At 46.2% G+C, this 17,368-nt stretch overlaps 1 protein-coding gene across 28 annotated transcripts in view; it reads right to left on the bottom strand.

The window, feature by feature from the left end:
- The window catches only part of Tenm4 (teneurin transmembrane protein 4), a 739,850-nt gene that overhangs the window by 17,734 nt on the left and 704,748 nt on the right, over positions 1 to 17,368 (bottom strand). For all 28 annotated transcript variants that reach the window (NM_001310762.1, XM_006507806.4, XM_030242547.1 and 25 more), the window contains 3 exons: positions 7,871 to 8,043; positions 4,451 to 4,686; positions 205 to 501 (listed from right to left, as the gene is read on the bottom strand). In NM_001310762.1, the coding sequence (NP_001297691.1) occupies positions 205 to 501; positions 4,451 to 4,686; positions 7,871 to 8,043 (706 nt within the window). The remainder of the gene's footprint in view (positions 1 to 204; positions 502 to 4,450; positions 4,687 to 7,870; positions 8,044 to 17,368) is intronic.

Below are 17,368 nucleotides of genomic sequence, written 5' to 3'. Positions count from 1 at the left end.
TTGGCTGTGGGGAGCAATGACAAAGGCAGGTGTAGTAGTGAATGACTTCAACTGTTCAGGAGGCCAGGACAGGAGCGTCAGTTGAGGCCAGGAGTTCAAGTACACCTGGGTAGTGTAGTGGTACCTGTCTTAAAAACTATACCCACAGTGATCAAGCTTCTATATGGCAAGACCAGTGATGAAGGGAGACAGACAGACACCTGCCTTCTCTAAGTACGTGTAGCTCCACATTTTCCCGTCTGCAAAGATCCGGGATGTGATGCGCCCTGCCTGATCATATTCCATTCTCTCAGACATGATGCCCCTTTGGATTCCAGCAATGTGACCTCCAGGGGAGTAGGTCACATTAACACCATTCAGCCTGCTGCTAGGTGACCAGAGGCTGGGCCTCCCTGCCTGGTCATATAGGATCCGAAGGGTGAACTTGCGATGGTCATCGTAGATCTTCTCTGTGCGTGTGACACGGTCAAAGTCCAAAGACAAGAGGTTTCGGTTGTGAACCTGGGGAAGGGATAAGAAAGAGAGACTGTAGATGTGGACACTGAGAATTTGGCTCTGATGACCAACCAACTGTGTTGAGCTCTCGAGAACAGAAAGCAGCACAGGTTGTGGGCATCAAACCTCACCTTGCCATCTGTTAGTGCTTTGAAGTTTCCTTATCTGTACTATAAGAAAAAAATGAAGCCAGCTTCATAGGCCTGTTGTAAGAATAAAGTCAACATGAGTGATGGATGAGCACATGGGTTCGTTGGCTGATGAAGACGATTTTTATCATGTGTTGTTTCAATGGGGAAGTCAGATCCCTCTTAACTCTATCCCAAAAAGAGAGCTACCAAGCAAGCCCAGCAAATCAACACCTCACCCATCAGCTCTGTGCCAGACAACATGCTGTGTTGGATTTCAAGATAACCAAGCTCATGGAAGCTACAGATCTGTGGCTCATGTATGACCAAGTGTGGGTTTTGCTTTCATGAGTGAAGCAGATACTTGATGGTTTTCTGAGCAAGTCTTAGCATTCCCGGGCCTCTATACTTGCTACTCTTTGGTTCTCCCCTGCATTTGCCCACAGGCAAGGTTTCTAGGTCACCTGCTGTCTTCTGAGCCATCCCCTCTTGTTTCTCCTCAGAGGTTGCTGAGAGATAGGAGTGTTCTCATTCCCTGTGGTTTCTTTTGTAGTCCTGTTGGAACTAGTCCTAACTCTAGAGTACTTTCCTTTTGCCTCCAGGACCAGGACCCCCCTCAGTCATCTCCCTCTGGTCTGTGAGGCCACCACCAACTCAGTTTCCCTTTTGAGTCAGAATTATAGGCCCTCATGAAGGTAGCTGAAAGCAGGAGCTTTGTATGTGTTTATATGAGCACACATGTATATATGGGGATACACAGGGACCTGGAACTTCCTGTTTAAGCTAGGCTGGCTGCCCAGTGAGCCCCAGGGATCTATCTTCTCTGCCTTTCCAGAGCTAGGATTACAAACATGTCACCATGTCTGGTCTCCCTCCCCCAAATGGTTTCAGGGGAATAAACTCAGACCTTCAAGCACTTAACTGATTGAGCCATTTCCCCAGGTCTCTTGCTCCATGTTTTAATAAAGAAATATGCTTTGGAGCCTTTGGATTTGACCTTTCGGCATAGGCTGTCCCCAAATGTTAGTAAGTTTTTCAAAGCATCCGGCTGGGGGTAGGGAAGGGAGTTGGCCCTACAGGGCACAGGGGGCACCTTTGCTGCCTCTTCTACTTGTCATTCAGCAAGTTTGACAACCAAGATGACCCAAGGGGAAAGCAGATAATTAGGTCACACAATGTAAAATGGCATGTGTGGCCTGAGGGAATAAAAGATCCTTTAGGGATCTGTATATTTAGAAGAGGGTTTGGGTATAGGCAGGTGTCAGGATTAAGGTTGAAATGTCAACCTCAACTTTGTGACTAGCTTTCCTGTGTGACCTTGGTCAAGTGCCTTTACTTCTCAGAGACTCACTTTCTTCCGGTGTATACACCTAGATTTGTGAGTAAAGCCTCAGTGGACTACTAACTAGGTGCATAGAAGGCATCGGATAGATGGCTGTAATTATTTCCACTAAATGACTGCACATGATCACGGTCAGTCTTAGAGGAAGGAGAGATGTGTGTGTCTTCTCCCACTCTCCCCATACAAATGCCAAGGCCCCGAAAATAAGGATTTATAATGATGATGCCGAGGCGGCTTTAGCTGTGAATGGCCTGGTTATAATAAGCTTGCCTTCCCCAGGGTAATCAAACACAATTGCAGAAGCAAAAACCGTGTGGCAGATGATTCCCGTGAAAAATCAGAGGCGTTGGAAGCTCAAACCATGTTCTTCGCAGAGAGGGCATGTGAAAAGGGGGACATGCTGTCAACAATGGTGGGAGCCTTCTGGGAGCACCTTTGGGAGATCCTCCTATCCCACCAGTGTTGGTGCCACATGGACAGCACCTCCCACCCCCACCCCCAAGGATCCCAGTGAAGAAGGAGATCTGTACCTTTGTGACAAAAATTAATGAAACTGAATTGAACAGTTCACTGGGGGAAGCACCTTATGCTTCCTGTGCTCGGCAGAGGCGGCAATGAGATTATTTTACATCTTTCTTTATTAAAAAAAAATTCCCAGCTGTATAAAAAATGAGCTCCATTATGGGGAGGCACACCCGGCTAACATTCTCATTCCACAAACTGCCACTGTTGGTGGCCATTTATTTTGGGAGGAAGCAGGAGATGTGGCCACCGGACTAGGGTATCATCTATCTCCGGCTGGGAGAGGGACCAATTAAAGCCTGAGAAACTTCAGGTCCTGTTCACACGGTGGAGAGAAACTCCTAATAGCACTAATCACTGCCCTTTACTGAGCACCTGGGGTCTGCAGCTCTGGGCGAGGTGCTTTGAACGCATACATCATCCTCTTGCATCTGCAGAGGAAGCTTAGACTCCGAGGAGTTGCTGGAGGCTACACACGAGGCCCAGCAGGAATCCAACCTAGGTCAAACTTCCCCTTTGGCACACTGCCTCAGAAGTGTAGGAGGGGCTCTTGAGAATGCAGATGAGTTTAGTGAGACCCCAGATGGTGGCAGGGAACAAAGAGCTAGCCCAGCCTTCCACAGGAACTTAGTAGGAGGCTGGTTTCCACATTAGCTAACTAGCTAGTTATAGAGTTCTTGGCTGTTGAGGGTACAAAGGAAGCTTGGTTTCCCAGGCTCTGGTTTTCATGGTTAGGTAAGTCATTAGCCACCATGCTTCTGCCCTGCATCTGTTTCCCAGGATTTATAGCCACCTAGCTGTGTGACTCGCAAACAATCACCTATTCTTTTGACCTTGGTTGCCCATGTAGAAGAAGGGAATGTATAGAAACTTCCTTGGGTGAGAGGCAGGGACTCAAGAGTCCACTGTTGCGGTGAGGATGTTTCTGCAGTTCTCTTCGGCTCGGCAGCGGCCTGCTGAGCACCTGTGGTCTACAGGTACTGGGCAGAGAGCCAGGCCCGGGGCACTGGCTGTCCCACTGTACAGCCTCTCGCCTTCTGCTTTGTCATTTGTATTACTGGGCAATCTGCAGCCACTGAACTGCAGCTCTACATTCCCTCAGCCCTGGTTTCCAAGCTTAATCACCTGCCATGAAAGTGCTCACCCACCAAGTTCCCGCTTTAGCGCACTTTGCCCTTTAAACTTTGCTTTTTGAACCTAGAGAGGAAGGCAGCTGGGTAGTGAGTCCTGGGCCAAGGCTAAGCTCTACAGAAACACGGGAGGGGAGCAGACAAGGTGCCCAAGGGCCCCACACTGAAAAATGCTCCAAAATACCAGTCTTCAAGGTGGCTCCTCCCATCCACAGTGACAGCTATGCTAAGATCATCCTGACAGACAGTTTCTTGGCACATAGGCCAGGGTAGCCTTGAACTTGTGATCTCCCTGACACCATACTCAGTCCTTTTGATCATTAGAAAGGATCAACTGACTCAGAAAGAGTGGCAAATGTGGCTCATTTTTTAAGTGGTTGAAATAAACTTGGGGACATACTAGCAGTGACAAGAACAAGCAGCGTAGCGAGCGGGTAAGGACACCAGCAGCCATTACTGACCCTGATGTGCGCCAAGCTTTGTGTGAGACACTGCATGTCGAAACAGCAGGCAACATTGGCTTTACTTCCTAATGACTGACCCTGAGGCTTTAAGGTGACTGACATGTCCGAGTTCAGTCGTAGAATACAAGCTGGCAACTCAGTTCAGAGCCCATCCCAAGGCTAGCCATGTTTACACAGATCAAAACGGAAAGGATGGCCCACAGCCTTTTGTTACACGTGGCTTGTGGCCTCGGTTCTCCCTTTGGTAGATGAAGAAACTGGGGAGAGTTTCAAAAATGGGACCCCGTTCTATAAATACACTCTCCCCGCCCCAAACACACACCCGACCCCCAGCACCGGGATTAATGGCTGCAAGGTTCCTCCGCTTACCCGCAGACGGCGTCCAAAGACGGTGACCTGGCCACGAGCCTGCTCCTTGCGCTGCCGCCACTCCACCAGGTTGAGGCCATTATCAATGGGCAGTGTGACATTCCTCTTGCCTACAGTGGGGTTGACAGTGCCAGCCAGCAGGTGTGGCTCAGTCTGCAGAGCCACTTCCATGCCATTGGCTAGTAGCAGCCTCAGGGAGCCATCAGCCCCGATGTAGTAGCTGTTCCGGACTTGGTCTGAAGGAGAAGAGAGAAAAGATGCTTAAGAAGAGAGAGGATGGAGGCTAGGGTGGGGGTTTAAATGTGTTTACCCCTAAATATGGAAGTAATACTTTATCATTGAAGAAAACTAGGAAGGTATCTGGAGACTATATAAGCTCAGTACTCAAAACCATTGGAAATATGTTGTAGATTTGTAGATTTTATGGTATTTTTTAATGCATTTACAGAGCCAAATAGTTACTATAGAGTTTTTTCATCGGCCAGTGTATCATATCATGCTGTTAAATACTTGTAATAAACATTTTTCATAATAACTACAGCCTTTGGGTTGGAGAGATGGCTCAGCAGTTAAGATCTCTTCCAGAGATCCTTAGTTCAACTGTGAGTCGCCAGATAGTAGCTCACAATCATGTATAATGTGATCAGATGCCCTCTTCTGGCATGCAGGAGAACATACAGATAGAGCTCTCATATACATGAAATAAATAAATCTTTAAAATAAACAAACAAGCCCACAGTTTTAAAAAGCAAAAAAAAAAAAAAACAAACAAAATAACCAAAACAAAAACAAAAAAATAACTTCAGTCTTCCATTATTTAGAAATACAATGTATTTAACAATACCAAGTAGATAGTTAATTTGTCCCAGTTTTTTCAACTACAAATAACATTGCAAAAAAAGTGCATTATTGATATTACTGTAAGTGAAAGGAGTTAGACACAAGTGGCCAAAAGTCCCTTTTAGCTGGTAAGTGTTCAAAACATAGCTAGCACTACTATTATTATATGTGTTCGGCATTTGCTGGATTAAATTAAGTATGTCTTAGGCTATGTAAAGCCATAAAAATATAGTGGCGGGGACTGGGAAGATGGATCTGCGGTTGAGACAGTGCTGATCTTCCAGAGGACCTGAGTTCATCCCCCAGAACCGCATGGCAACTCATAACCACCTGTCCCTCCAGTTCCAGGGGATCTGACCCCTCTTTCTTGCTTCCATGGGCATCAGGCATGCATGTGGTGCATATATATATATATATATATACACACACGCAGGCTAAGAACTCATACACATTATGCAAAATGAAAACATCTTTTTTAAAAGATGTAGTTTTCATGGGAAACCCTCGTTGAATCTTCCTGTTAGAATGACATCAGACTGGGCCTCTCCTCTCTCTCCCTTGCACTCCATCTTTCCACACTTTATTGCTCACGGGGATTCTAAAATCTGCCTCCGCGTTGCTATGCATCATGCACTGACAATCTGTATTTTGCTTCCATTCGTAGAGTGAGAAAGCCTGTGTCAATTTATCTCGTAAAGCTTCTCCTCCCGGAATGCACATACGTCTATTACTGTTGACTTTGGATGGGCCAGCATGTGGGGAGGTTCATCGCACACGGTCCCAGCTAATGCTGGCTGTGACTGCCCAAGGGTGCTACTCATTAGCAGCTACTTCTCATTATTTCCCACTGTTCAGACCTAAGATGAAGCTGAAAGAGCTTCTTACAAAGACTCTGCTGAGGTGACGGACAGGCCGGGCACCCGAGCCTGGAACGACCGTGAAATTGACAGGGAGCTTGCTTGCGGTGGTACCCGGCAGACTGTAGATACTGGATCCCCTGGATTCTGGGACGTGCTTTTCCTCTTTACATTCCAATGTTCCTGGAATTGGAGGGTGTCTTACAATCTAGGCATGATGCTGAACACTGGGCTTTTATTCTCCCCCATCCAGAAAGCAGTGATTAAATGGTGGTAGGTTTTAAAGTTGAGGAGTGTTGCACTTTTGAATTTTAAAAAGTTGCCTGAACATAAAAATGTATTAAAGCAGGCCTGGCAGTATAAAGTGGGTAGAAAAACCGTGCATGGTGAGGGAATAAGCTGGGTTGAAGGTCACGCAGCCTAACAGTCACTGTCCTAGTAGGCTGGGTAGGGTTCTTAGCAGGTGGTAGTTTCTCTTGGTGATAAACCTGCCAGAGCATACACACTGTCCTGTGTCCCAACTCCTCATTACAGCAAGACATTGCTGGGCATGGTCTCTTTTTCTTTAATAACTCCTATTTTTCTGTCTAGCTTTTTGAAAGACAAAAACTATGTTTGGGAACAAAAGCAATAATGCAAACATGCAAACATTTGCCTCCTCGTGGTAAATCCAACCGCTTAGTTAGTCAGTTAATCCAGCAAACAGTTTCTGAGCAGTGCTCTGTGCCTGGCCCATGATGCTCACTTTATGAATGCTGTCTCTAGATATGTCTAGGCAACTCTGTGTGGCAGAGTCTCTAATGCGGCCCCATTTCCAAGATCAAGAAACTGAGGCTCAGAGAACAAGAGTGACTTCCCCTTCCAGTAGGCACAGGTGCCTCAGGTCCACCCAGGGACTGTTCCATACTACCCAACACCCCTTCAGCATGCTTTCTTTCCCCGAAGAAGAAACCCAAGGGCTGTGTGTGGTCTCATTTAGTGACAGAGGCAGAGCTAGAACCGGATCTTGGACATCCAGAGCCGAGCTCCTTTTGCTGTTAGATGCCGAGATCTGGGAGTGTATCAGATGAGGGAAGAAAGACAAAAAGTCAGACAGGGCTTTCCTAAGTGACATTGGTGTTTCTTTTAGGTTATTAAACTCAACAAAGCTGTGGGTGCTGCCCCGGTGGTCACTACTTCCCATGGGAACAGTCAAAATAGTGGGCTCACAGCAAGACTCCCTCACTCTCAGGGGTCTGAAGCTAAAACACCAATCCCTATCTGAGATGATTCGATGGCTGCACAGAAGGGGAAACCCTGGAGTCCAGGCAGAGGAACAATTGTCTCCCTGGCTCCTGGAAGGACTTCTGTACACCCAAATTCCTGCCACAATTAGGTGTAATTACTGGTGGCCTTTGTCTCTCTTACACCAGTGTGAGCTAACATTTTTTTTTTAAATCTGGGAGCCATTACAACAGCAGAGTAGGAGGTCACCTGGATTAACAACTAATGGATTTTCTCCCCTTTGTTCTGAGGATAATAGGATGGGACAATGAAAAATCACTCTGAAGCCTCTGAGAGACAATTTATAGGCCTCTGCCTGGCATGTTTGCAAATGAGGTGGCAGAACAGAGAAAAACCAAAGCAAGAGGCTTTCTTGATCTTGGGCAGCTACTGTAGTAGCTTCCTCCTCTGGTCATCTTCATCTCTGGGTCTCAAAGTCCCCAGGCCCTGGCTGACTTACCTTGTAACAGGGTGTAGAAGGCACCCGAAGCAGACAGGTTGGTGGTTATGGTGACGTCATCTTTGCTTGAGGTCTCTACCTGCACGTGCACTGAGCTGTCTGTATCGCTTCGGAAACTGCTCACCTGGCCAGTTGGAAAGGTCACGTTTGTCAGGCGACCAAAACTGTCATACCTAGAAATCAAAGAAAGGGGTGGCACGTTAGCGACAGAAGTATGACTGTACATGTCATGGTCAGCTTCAGCTACAAACTTAGTGTTGGTATTAGGATCGGCTCCGAACCCAGTGACATCACACCTATTCCTCTTCCAAGTTAGTTTTGACCATTGATGCTGTGATCACAGCAACGAAGAGCAAAACAGAAGAGTGAGGTAGCCGAGGTTAGCTGTGTGTCTATCTCCAGCTGTGGCTTTGCACACTCTGCCTTCTTCTTTCTGGCTGGGTCTCCTCCAGAACCTCTAATTTCTCCTTGTCCAAGGTTTGGCATACTTTCCTAGATGTAACTTTACCTGGTAGCTAGCTGATATCTAGCAGGAAAATGAATCTCTTCTCTGAATCTTTCTTTCCTAGTCCTTTCCATATCTGCAGCTCAGCATGACCAGGAAGAGCCCCAGGGAAGTGCCCTGCTCCTGCTTTCTCCTAGTTTGGAAGGGCTGGTGTACGAGTCGGTTCCCTCTTGGGACTCCGTGTGCTCCAGGTCAAGGCAGCCATAGTGGGTCAGGCTGCTAGGCTGAGAGTTCGGACTCACACCAACTGGGTTCTGTCATCTGTTACTACTGTGACCCAGGTGTGCTGGCTCCCGAGTTCATCCTTACTCAAGTATCATTTAAGACTGACATCAAGAAAGCAGCCAGGAGATGGGGGTAAAATGTCTAAACAAATACATGGATATAGAATGGGTCTGGGGAGAAAGAGACCATGGTCCACTCACTCCTGCCTCCTGTAGGACTGGGCAGACCTCGGCACACAGTAGGTGCAAGATAAACATCTGCTGGAAACACAAAGCTAGAGGCAACTGCTCTCACTAAATGATACTTCAGCAATCTCCCTAGGCTTCTCCCCTGAGCTTTAGTCTCCAAATAGAAGGAGGCTTTGTATGAAGGCAGACAATTGTAATTATTATGGAAGGCAATGCATAATTAAATCGAGCCAGAGGAAGATACAATGAAAAGGCTGTGCGCCTTCAAGATCTGGTTCTCATTTTATATGTGACCGCCCAAACCCAGCCATTTCCACTCTCCCCATATTCTGGTAGAAGGACTGCACATCTTAATTAAATGAACATCAGATGCAGCTGCCAATGTATACATGTTTGTCTCCTAGTCATTAATTTCCGTATCTCCCAGAGCTTGGGAGATGCCGATGGGCTCCCCGGCCTCCTGATCGATACATGTGATTGTCCCATCTGAGTGCTGCTCCTTCTCATTGAGTTGGAAGAGCTGGAGCCTTCTCCTCTTGGTCCTGAGACCTCTGCCTTGTGGGCCTCCTCTGCGGGACCCCTTTTGCATGGCGTTGACCTGCTGAGAGCTACTGCCTGAGAGCTACTGCAGCAGGATTTAGGAATCAGGGAGGAGAGTTTTCTGAGCCCCAGCTGTTTGGGTGAAGCTGGGACATTGCTTTGATTCTGACTATCATGCCTTTTTTATTTGTTGGTTTGGTTTGATTTTTTCCCCCTTGTCTCCTGTAGCCTATGCTGACTTTGAGCTGGCTGTGCAGCGAAGGACAACATAGAACTGCGGATCCTCTTGCGGCTACGTCCCAGGTGCTGGGATGACTGATGTGTCACCACTCTGGCTTGACTGTCCTGCTTTGCACTACAAAAACTCTCAGAGCCCTGGCCATGTTTTCTTCCAAACCAGAAGAGATGGCACAGTGTAGGCTAGAGGATCTTATCTTTACCTTTGACAGAGGGGTGATCCTGGAGGACAGATCTCAGGCCTGTTTCCTCCTAACCCACAAGCCTCACCACAGCCAGTGGTTATGCGCAGGCGCCATAGTACAGCCTTGGCGGCTATGCTCCCCACTCCATGAGTGGCAACACCAATGCCTATGTCATAGATAAAGTGAGGTCCAAAAGGATTATGTACTTCCAGTGGATCTGAACTTCCTACCAGGCTCTTCAGTGTCCTAGGAGTCTTTCCTCAGTGGAATGTCAGCCCCCAGAGGCCAGGATTTGCTGATCACTGCTGAATGCCGAGTACTTGGAGTGCTTAATAATGTGAGTGAAGGGTGGCTGTGTGACCTGACTCCTTCCTGTCTCTCATTCTGACTTTGCAGGGGAAATTGCTCTTCTGAACTCTCTTGAATTCGCTGTGCTTCAGTGCCAAACATGCTGAGCCCAGGAGTTGTGCTGGGGGCTGTTGTTTCTGTTGTAGAGAATGCTTTCTCCCTTGTAGTGCTGGCACACAAAGTTCCTGTTTCCAAAACAGACAGGCTGCCACCACCTTTACCACGTGACTGTATCGTATTCACTTCATTATACTTGCTATCTGTTTACCCGACTTCTCGTACTGGAATGTAAGATCCATACACACAGGGACCTTACCTATATTCTCAGTGCCTAAAGAAGACACCGCATAGAGACACTACACCGCAGGGTTCACTGACTGAATAAGAGAACGGTAGTTATTTTTTGTTGATTTTTTTGAGCGGATTAAGAGCAACTTTCTACTTTATATTCCATTCTATATGAGAAAAGAAGAGCTCACTAATAATCACAGAGCCTTTTGGGTATCATGCATTGCGTTCATAAGCATCTTTCAGGGTAGGGATTGTTATCGTCATTTTACAAATGGCAATGATAGAGGTTGGGAGAGGGTGATCAGCTTGCCTAAAGACATAGCTCATGGGAAGATTCACAACCAGGTATGCCTGACCATGGAGATTGTGTTCTTTGATCAGAATTTCCATTAAAATGATGCAGCTTCAGGTAAACAAACAACCAGCAGCAACAACAACAACAAAACCTTTTGTGTTTATCGCTGTGCTAAAGGGGAAAACAATTCTATTTGGAAGTCTCGAGTGGGTCAAGAAGACTGGCAGTTTTCAAGACAAGTTCTTCTTGGCTCTGGCTGCAGCTCACTTAGCAGCAGAGCCAGATCCCCATTGGGAAGGGGGAGGTAAAGATGGCCAGATGATTGGCTTTCTGTGATTTCCTTCCACTGACTTTTCTTCACGCCAGTTCTCTGAAGCATCTTTACAGCACGGTGAGAGAAAACATAAAAGATTCATGGAGCTGCCATGAACTCGGCTTCCAGAAGGGGACCACTAAAGGGTGTCTTCACACGTGCTGGAAGGCTTTCTTCACACCACATACTTCATCGCTAGCCACTCGCTACGTGCAGCGAGCGAGGAAATGCCAAAACACGTCTCTGGTACACAACTCTCACTCATCCTGATGTTTCGGTTGGATAACAAAGGTGTGATTTTTATGACTTTCATCTGTAGTTGTTCTAAATACCAGTGTCACCAGCAAAGATGTGGTCACTGTGTCATTTGTGAACAGAGTTCAAAGCTGGCTGTGATAGTAGTTCCCTTGGCCCAGGTCACTGTAATGGATATTACATCACTGGGCACTCCTAAGTCAAGTCGTAGCCGGAGTACTTTCTGCATTTTTCGGTCATGACTTACTTGTATTTACTGCAAGATTAAATCCCAACAACAAATTCTAGACTTCAGGATTACCGAGATCTGTAAGATCTGCAAACCTTATCATAAGCTCACTGATGCTGTTCTGAGGCCAGGTGTCTTCTGGGGTGGGGTGGGGGTCGGGGGAGGTGCTTAGGAGTCAGGTCCAGCTAGGGTAGAATCCTGGTTCTCCCTTTTACACGGACCATGCCATGGAGTCAGTCAGTGTCTATTCTGAGAGTTTTGCTCCTTCCTAAAGCTGTTCTTTGCCATTCTTTGTCCCCCGGGAGGCTAGCAGCTATAGACTTTGGACTGGGCATCTCTGCTGGTTTGCCTCACTAGGTTCAAATAAGAGGTACACACTGGAAAGAGACGAGTCAGGACACACATTCCTTCATTTTTCTCCCCTAGTCCTTTTACAGCTGTACCAACATCTTCTTTTGGGTGGTTTCTTTCCCCCTAGTGACCACTCCAGCAACTTGTTTTATGCCCACCTTAGGCTAAAAGGCTTAAAGGTGGCTAGTGACGGCTGCTCCTCCTTTGGTGCCGATGGGTCGCAGCACCTATCTGTGGTCCTTATCCTTACCTGTTCCTGTAGGTACCTTCATTAAAACGCTATTTTAGGAATCATCTCCCAGTGGACAGATATTTGTTTTGTTTTGTTTTTTTTAACTTTTGCACTTCTGTTTTTAGTCTGCATAGTTTCTGGTGAGAATTTGCTATGGTTCTTATCCCTTTTTCCTCTTGTAAAATACACCCACCTTTAGGCCATTTTCAGAAAATTCCCTTTTACAAACAATTCAATAGTTTGAATATGACACACTTAGAAGTTTCTACATGTATGTGTATGTATGTATGTGCATACATATTTCGTTTCATACTTTCTGAGCTCTTTAAAAACTGTGTCCTGCTATTAATTGTGAATACTACATGGTCATTATTTGATCAGGTATTTCTTCTGCCTATTTTCTCTTTGCTAGAATTCTATTACATGTGCATTTGACCATTTGATATTCTCCATAGCTCTTGCTCTGTGGGTTTATCTCTTCTCCTTTGTGTGTTGGTCTGGGTAATTTCTATTGACCTAGCTTCTTTCCCTGGCTGTGTCATGCTGTCATCAAGAGCTGCGGGCCCTTCAAAGACATTCTTCATCTCTGTAGCTGGGCTTCTCAGTTCTAGCATTTCCATTTGATTCTTTTTCTTCCCCATCTCTGCTGAAATACCCATCTGATCTGCCCACGGCTCACCTTTTCCATTAGCGCTGTTAATATAATTACAGTTATTCTAAATTCCCTGAAAGGTGTTTTCAACATCTGTGTCAGATCTGAATGTGAGTCTGACGACTACATTTTCTTGCTTTTTCTTGCCCTTTTACACGGTCAGTTGGAAAATGTGACATCTTGTGCAGCACAGCAGAGTCTGAGATGACGTGAGTCTCCTCCTGTGAGGTCTTTAATGAGGGTGTGTGAGGTAATGGCCTCAGGAATCAGGCTGGCTTTGAGATTCACTATTTCTATGGTGAACCTTGGTGTGTCACAGGCATTAAGCTCTTCTAGCAATCATTTGATTGGGAAACTGCTTTGCCAGAGCTTGCTATTTATTTATTTATTTATTTATTTATTTATTTATTTATTTATTTTCTTCTGTCTCCAAGTCACTCTGTCCCAGCTTTAGATCCTGCCTACGTGGTATCTTAGAGGGACAGCTCCTTCCAGTGCTGGCTTACTCCATATCCCCTTTCCTACTGTATTGTGCCCCTTGTTTTGCTTCGGGATTTTAGGCAGTTGTGGGTATTGGGGGAGCATTCTCTATTGTTCTGACAGGTCCATGGGTCCCTGAGTTTCAGGGCTGTGGTCTGCTCTGTGCTCCTGGCCCTTCTTAGGCAGCAGCTCTGGGCTGAAGACTGCTCCTGCTTCTCTCTCAGCTGCAGTTATCACGTTCCCTTTCTTTCCGTCTCTCATGAGCTGTATGGATTCTCACACAGTGTCTAAGGAGGGTGCACAGCTGCCATTTTCTATTTCTCCTTAGGGGAGACAGGGTGACGAAGGAGTGGGTGGAGCCAGTGGGTACTGTGTTTCTCAGTAGCATCTGTTGTGCCCCTTTATCATGCCAGTTGTGGGGGACACTTCCTTAATTTCTCTCTACTGTGTGTGTGTAGAACCTCTGCTGTGGTTTGTAGGGAGGTCAGGTAGATCATGAAAGAAGACACGAGCACCCGTCACCCCAGTTTCTGTAGCTGTAGCTCAACTACCACGTCTAGTGTCTGGCTGTGCCCACCCAGTAAACTGGAAGCTTAAATGTGGTTCTTTTCTGTAGGTGGAGTTTGCTTCTTGGATTTGGGCCTGTTGCTTGCCCTGTGACCTTAGAGAAAGAATTCAAGGAAAACTCCTGGATTTGTCTCTAGTCAGGCTTATTTTCATTGTAAAGTTGGGAACAGTGCTTGTTGTAGCTCTCCTATCTCTCCAGCACAGACCGAAAGCCACACATTCTATTTGAACTGTGTGAATTGAATTCTCCGTCCTGCCAGGTGCACAGATGATGCTGGAGCCAGGGCCTAAATGGAATGTCCTCCCTGCGCATGTGCTCCTTCTTTGTCTCCCTGCTCTCCTGGATCTACATTTCATTCATAAAATATTTACCGAGCACCTATGAGGTGGCAAAGCCCCAAACTTAAAGCAGAAATAAATGTAAAGAATTAGTGAAGGGCTCACATATTTAATGTGAGCATAATTATAGTGGGGGCTGTCCCAGGGCCCTGTAGGCAGCTAGAGCCACTTCCCTTTATGCAACACATCGAGCTTGTTGCTCACTGCCACCCAGAAAGTCCTTTCGGGGCTATCCCCATTTTATCAGCTTCCTTCTTTGCTTTTGTCTTTGAGACAGTGTCTCACTATGTAGCACGGGTTGGCTTGGAACTCACTATGCAGGCAGCCCAGACTGCCTGAGTAATGGGATTACAACTATACACTACCACATCTGGCTTTAGCAAGACTTTCTTTTTTTCTTCCCATCACGTTTTGTGTGACTTGGAGTTGAGTCTGAAAGCCATGGTGTCCACTCCACAGAACCAAGGACTGCATTGCAGTCTTCTAGAAGGATTCCCAATAGACATGGGCTGAGTGACCTTGCCTCTCTACAACGGCAGACTCTCTGAGACAAGTTTCTCTAGTATATACTGTTTATATTAGATGTTTTATTTAATGTGCTGTGAGGATTGATAAAACCAACTTAAAACTTGTTTCAGGAACAGCCCATCCCACAAGCATTCCTGCATTTTATATGTATAAGCATGGAATTTGACTCCACTACGCTGACTCATGATGTTTAAGGGGAAACCTACTTCAACAAATGGCTTATTGGGAAAACTCCATATGTGGGAGTTTTCTTAATTAAGAATGTTGTAATGATTTCTAGCTGGTTTCATCATTTATGAAGTAATTTCACCTTCAGAAAGTATATGTGTATGTATATATGTATGTATGTATGCATGTTTGTGTATTTATGTAGTTTTAGAGTCTCAGAAAGAAGTGTACAAAGACAGAAGACAGACAGACAGACAGACAGACAGACAGACACACACACACACACACACACACACACACACACAGGGAGGGGGCAAAAGGGGACAGAAACCAAGAGGGAGAGAAAGAAAGGTAGAGGCAGAGAGAAACAGAGACAGATACTTAGAGAGAAGGAAAGAAGGGACTAAGTATAAGAGATGGGGGACAGAAAGCTAGAAAATGAGAAAGCAGACTCTCAGAGAAGAATATAGAGTCCCAGAGAGACTGCAGGACAGAGCCCCAGAGAGAGGTGACAGAGAGCCAGAGAGACTGCAGGACAGAGCCCCAGAGAGAGGTGACAGAGACCCAGAGAGACTGCAGGACAGAGACCCAGAGAGAAAGCAGGTCAGAGACCCAGAGAGAAAGCAGGTCAGAGACCCAGAGAGAAAGCAGGTCAGAGACCCAGAGAGAAAGCAGGTCAGAGATCCAAAGAGAGGTGACAAAGTCTTAGAGAGATGGGGCAGAGATTCGGAGAGAAAGGAAGTGGACAGCCAGAGAAACAGCAGGACAGAGATGGAGAGAAGAGAATTATCAAGTCTTTTGATGCTCAGAATGGCCCTAAAGAGAGTGATAGTTCTGGGTGGTGGAGACTCGTTGAAAGCTCCAGTCTATTCTCATCTCCATGGCTATAGTCTAGTGAGTGCTGGTGTCTTTTTTTTTTTTTTTTTTTCTGAGAGAGAGTTTCTCTGTGTAGTCCTGGCTGTCCTGGAACTCACTCTGTAGACCAAGCTGGCCTTGAACCCAGAAATCTGCCTGCATCTGCCTCCCAAGTACTGGGGTTCAAGTGCGCCACCACTGCCCGGCAAGGTGTCTTACACCCTCACTTTGTTTCCAGTGTGAGCTGGAGCACTTTGCTTGGGGCTGCAGTGCACCCCATTTCCTAGTCCATCTTAGATACTCCTAGGACCTGACTCTTTTCCTGGTTCTTCCTGACCTCTCAGACTTGATATTTGATTCCACTCTCCTTGCCTGACTCCTGATTTCCACCTCTAATAAAACATTTTTTTCTGTTGCTTTCATTGCCTCCCTTGCATGCTGCCTCTCTAATAACTGCCAGTGCCTTGTGTTGTTGGAAAGAACAGCAGCAGCTGTCACGGCACCTGCCACATTTTATCTCATAGATTCCCTACTTTAGACTATCCCTAGAAACTCACCAGTGACTTAGTCCCTGCCATACAGGTAAGTCAGGAAGCACATAGAATGCTGGGCCAGTGTAGCAGGATGTAGGCAGGGATGTAGGATTTTACTCTAAACCTACTAAGCACGATCGGAAGCTTATTGTGTACTTTCTCTGAGCCATAGTGTGTTCATAGGTAAAAAGAATGTGCAGATGACAATTCTTACTGACTGAGGCAACCTTGTCCACTTATTTTTTTGTGTCAGATCCAGGGGCTTACAAAAACCCTCAGAGCTGTTATAGACATTGAGGGAAGAGTCTTGCACACAGTGGGATCTCAAAAAAAATGTGAGTCTCCCTTTAATGGTATGTATGGCGCCTCCTCTTTTGGTTTATGCCAATGATCAACATTCCTCCAGTGCTTTAATATAAAGTGGACTTTAAAAGATTTTTAATGCTATTTAAAAAATATAATTGTAACAGTTTCTTTTTCTTGAGATATGAGCTGTGGGTGCTGAGGGTATATCCAGATTGGTCAAGTGCTTACCAAATATGAGGACCTAAATTTGCGCCCCCCTCTCCCTCCCAGAATCCACATAAAAATGCTGGGCCTGGTGGTGAGGGCTTGTAATCTGCAGTACTGGGAGGTGGGGACAATTGGCTCCTGTGGCCTGATGCTGGCCAGCCAGGCTAGCTCAGTCTCTGAGCACCAGACCAATGAGAGACCTTAAAGGAGGTGGGTAGCATTCCTGAGGATGCCTGAGGTTGTTCTCTGGCCTCCATACACATATGCACATGTACCTGCACGTACAAATGCATCCAAGCAAACACATGAACTCGCATAGCGGCGTCATAGTTAACCCACCATCGGCTGTGGCTGTGGCTTGCATGGAGGAGAGAGAGGAGGGCTCCATTTTCGGTGTACACGTAGGAAGGGATTTTAGTTTTCAGGAGTGGCAGGAGTGACAGTGGTGGTGTTGTGTTAGCATTCCGTTTGGGATTTGGGGGGTGACCTTGGGAACTAATTGCGTGAACAGATTTGCTCTGACAAAGAAACCCCTGTATTGGCTAAATAATGTATAAGAAGTTTCCACCAGGCAATGGGGAAAATTGAATTATTTAGTGTATTTCCATTTCAACAAGTTAATCAAGATAATTGCTATTTTCCTGGATCTTTGTCTTTTTTTTTTTTTAA

The sequence above is a fragment of the Mus musculus genome, chromosome 7, assembly GCF_000001635.26.
Source record: "Mus musculus strain C57BL/6J chromosome 7, GRCm38.p6 C57BL/6J".
NCBI lineage: Eukaryota > Metazoa > Chordata > Mammalia > Rodentia > Muridae > Mus > Mus musculus.
The sequence above is the reverse complement of the archived record's forward strand: the minus strand, read 5'-3'. Positions and strand labels throughout refer to the sequence as shown.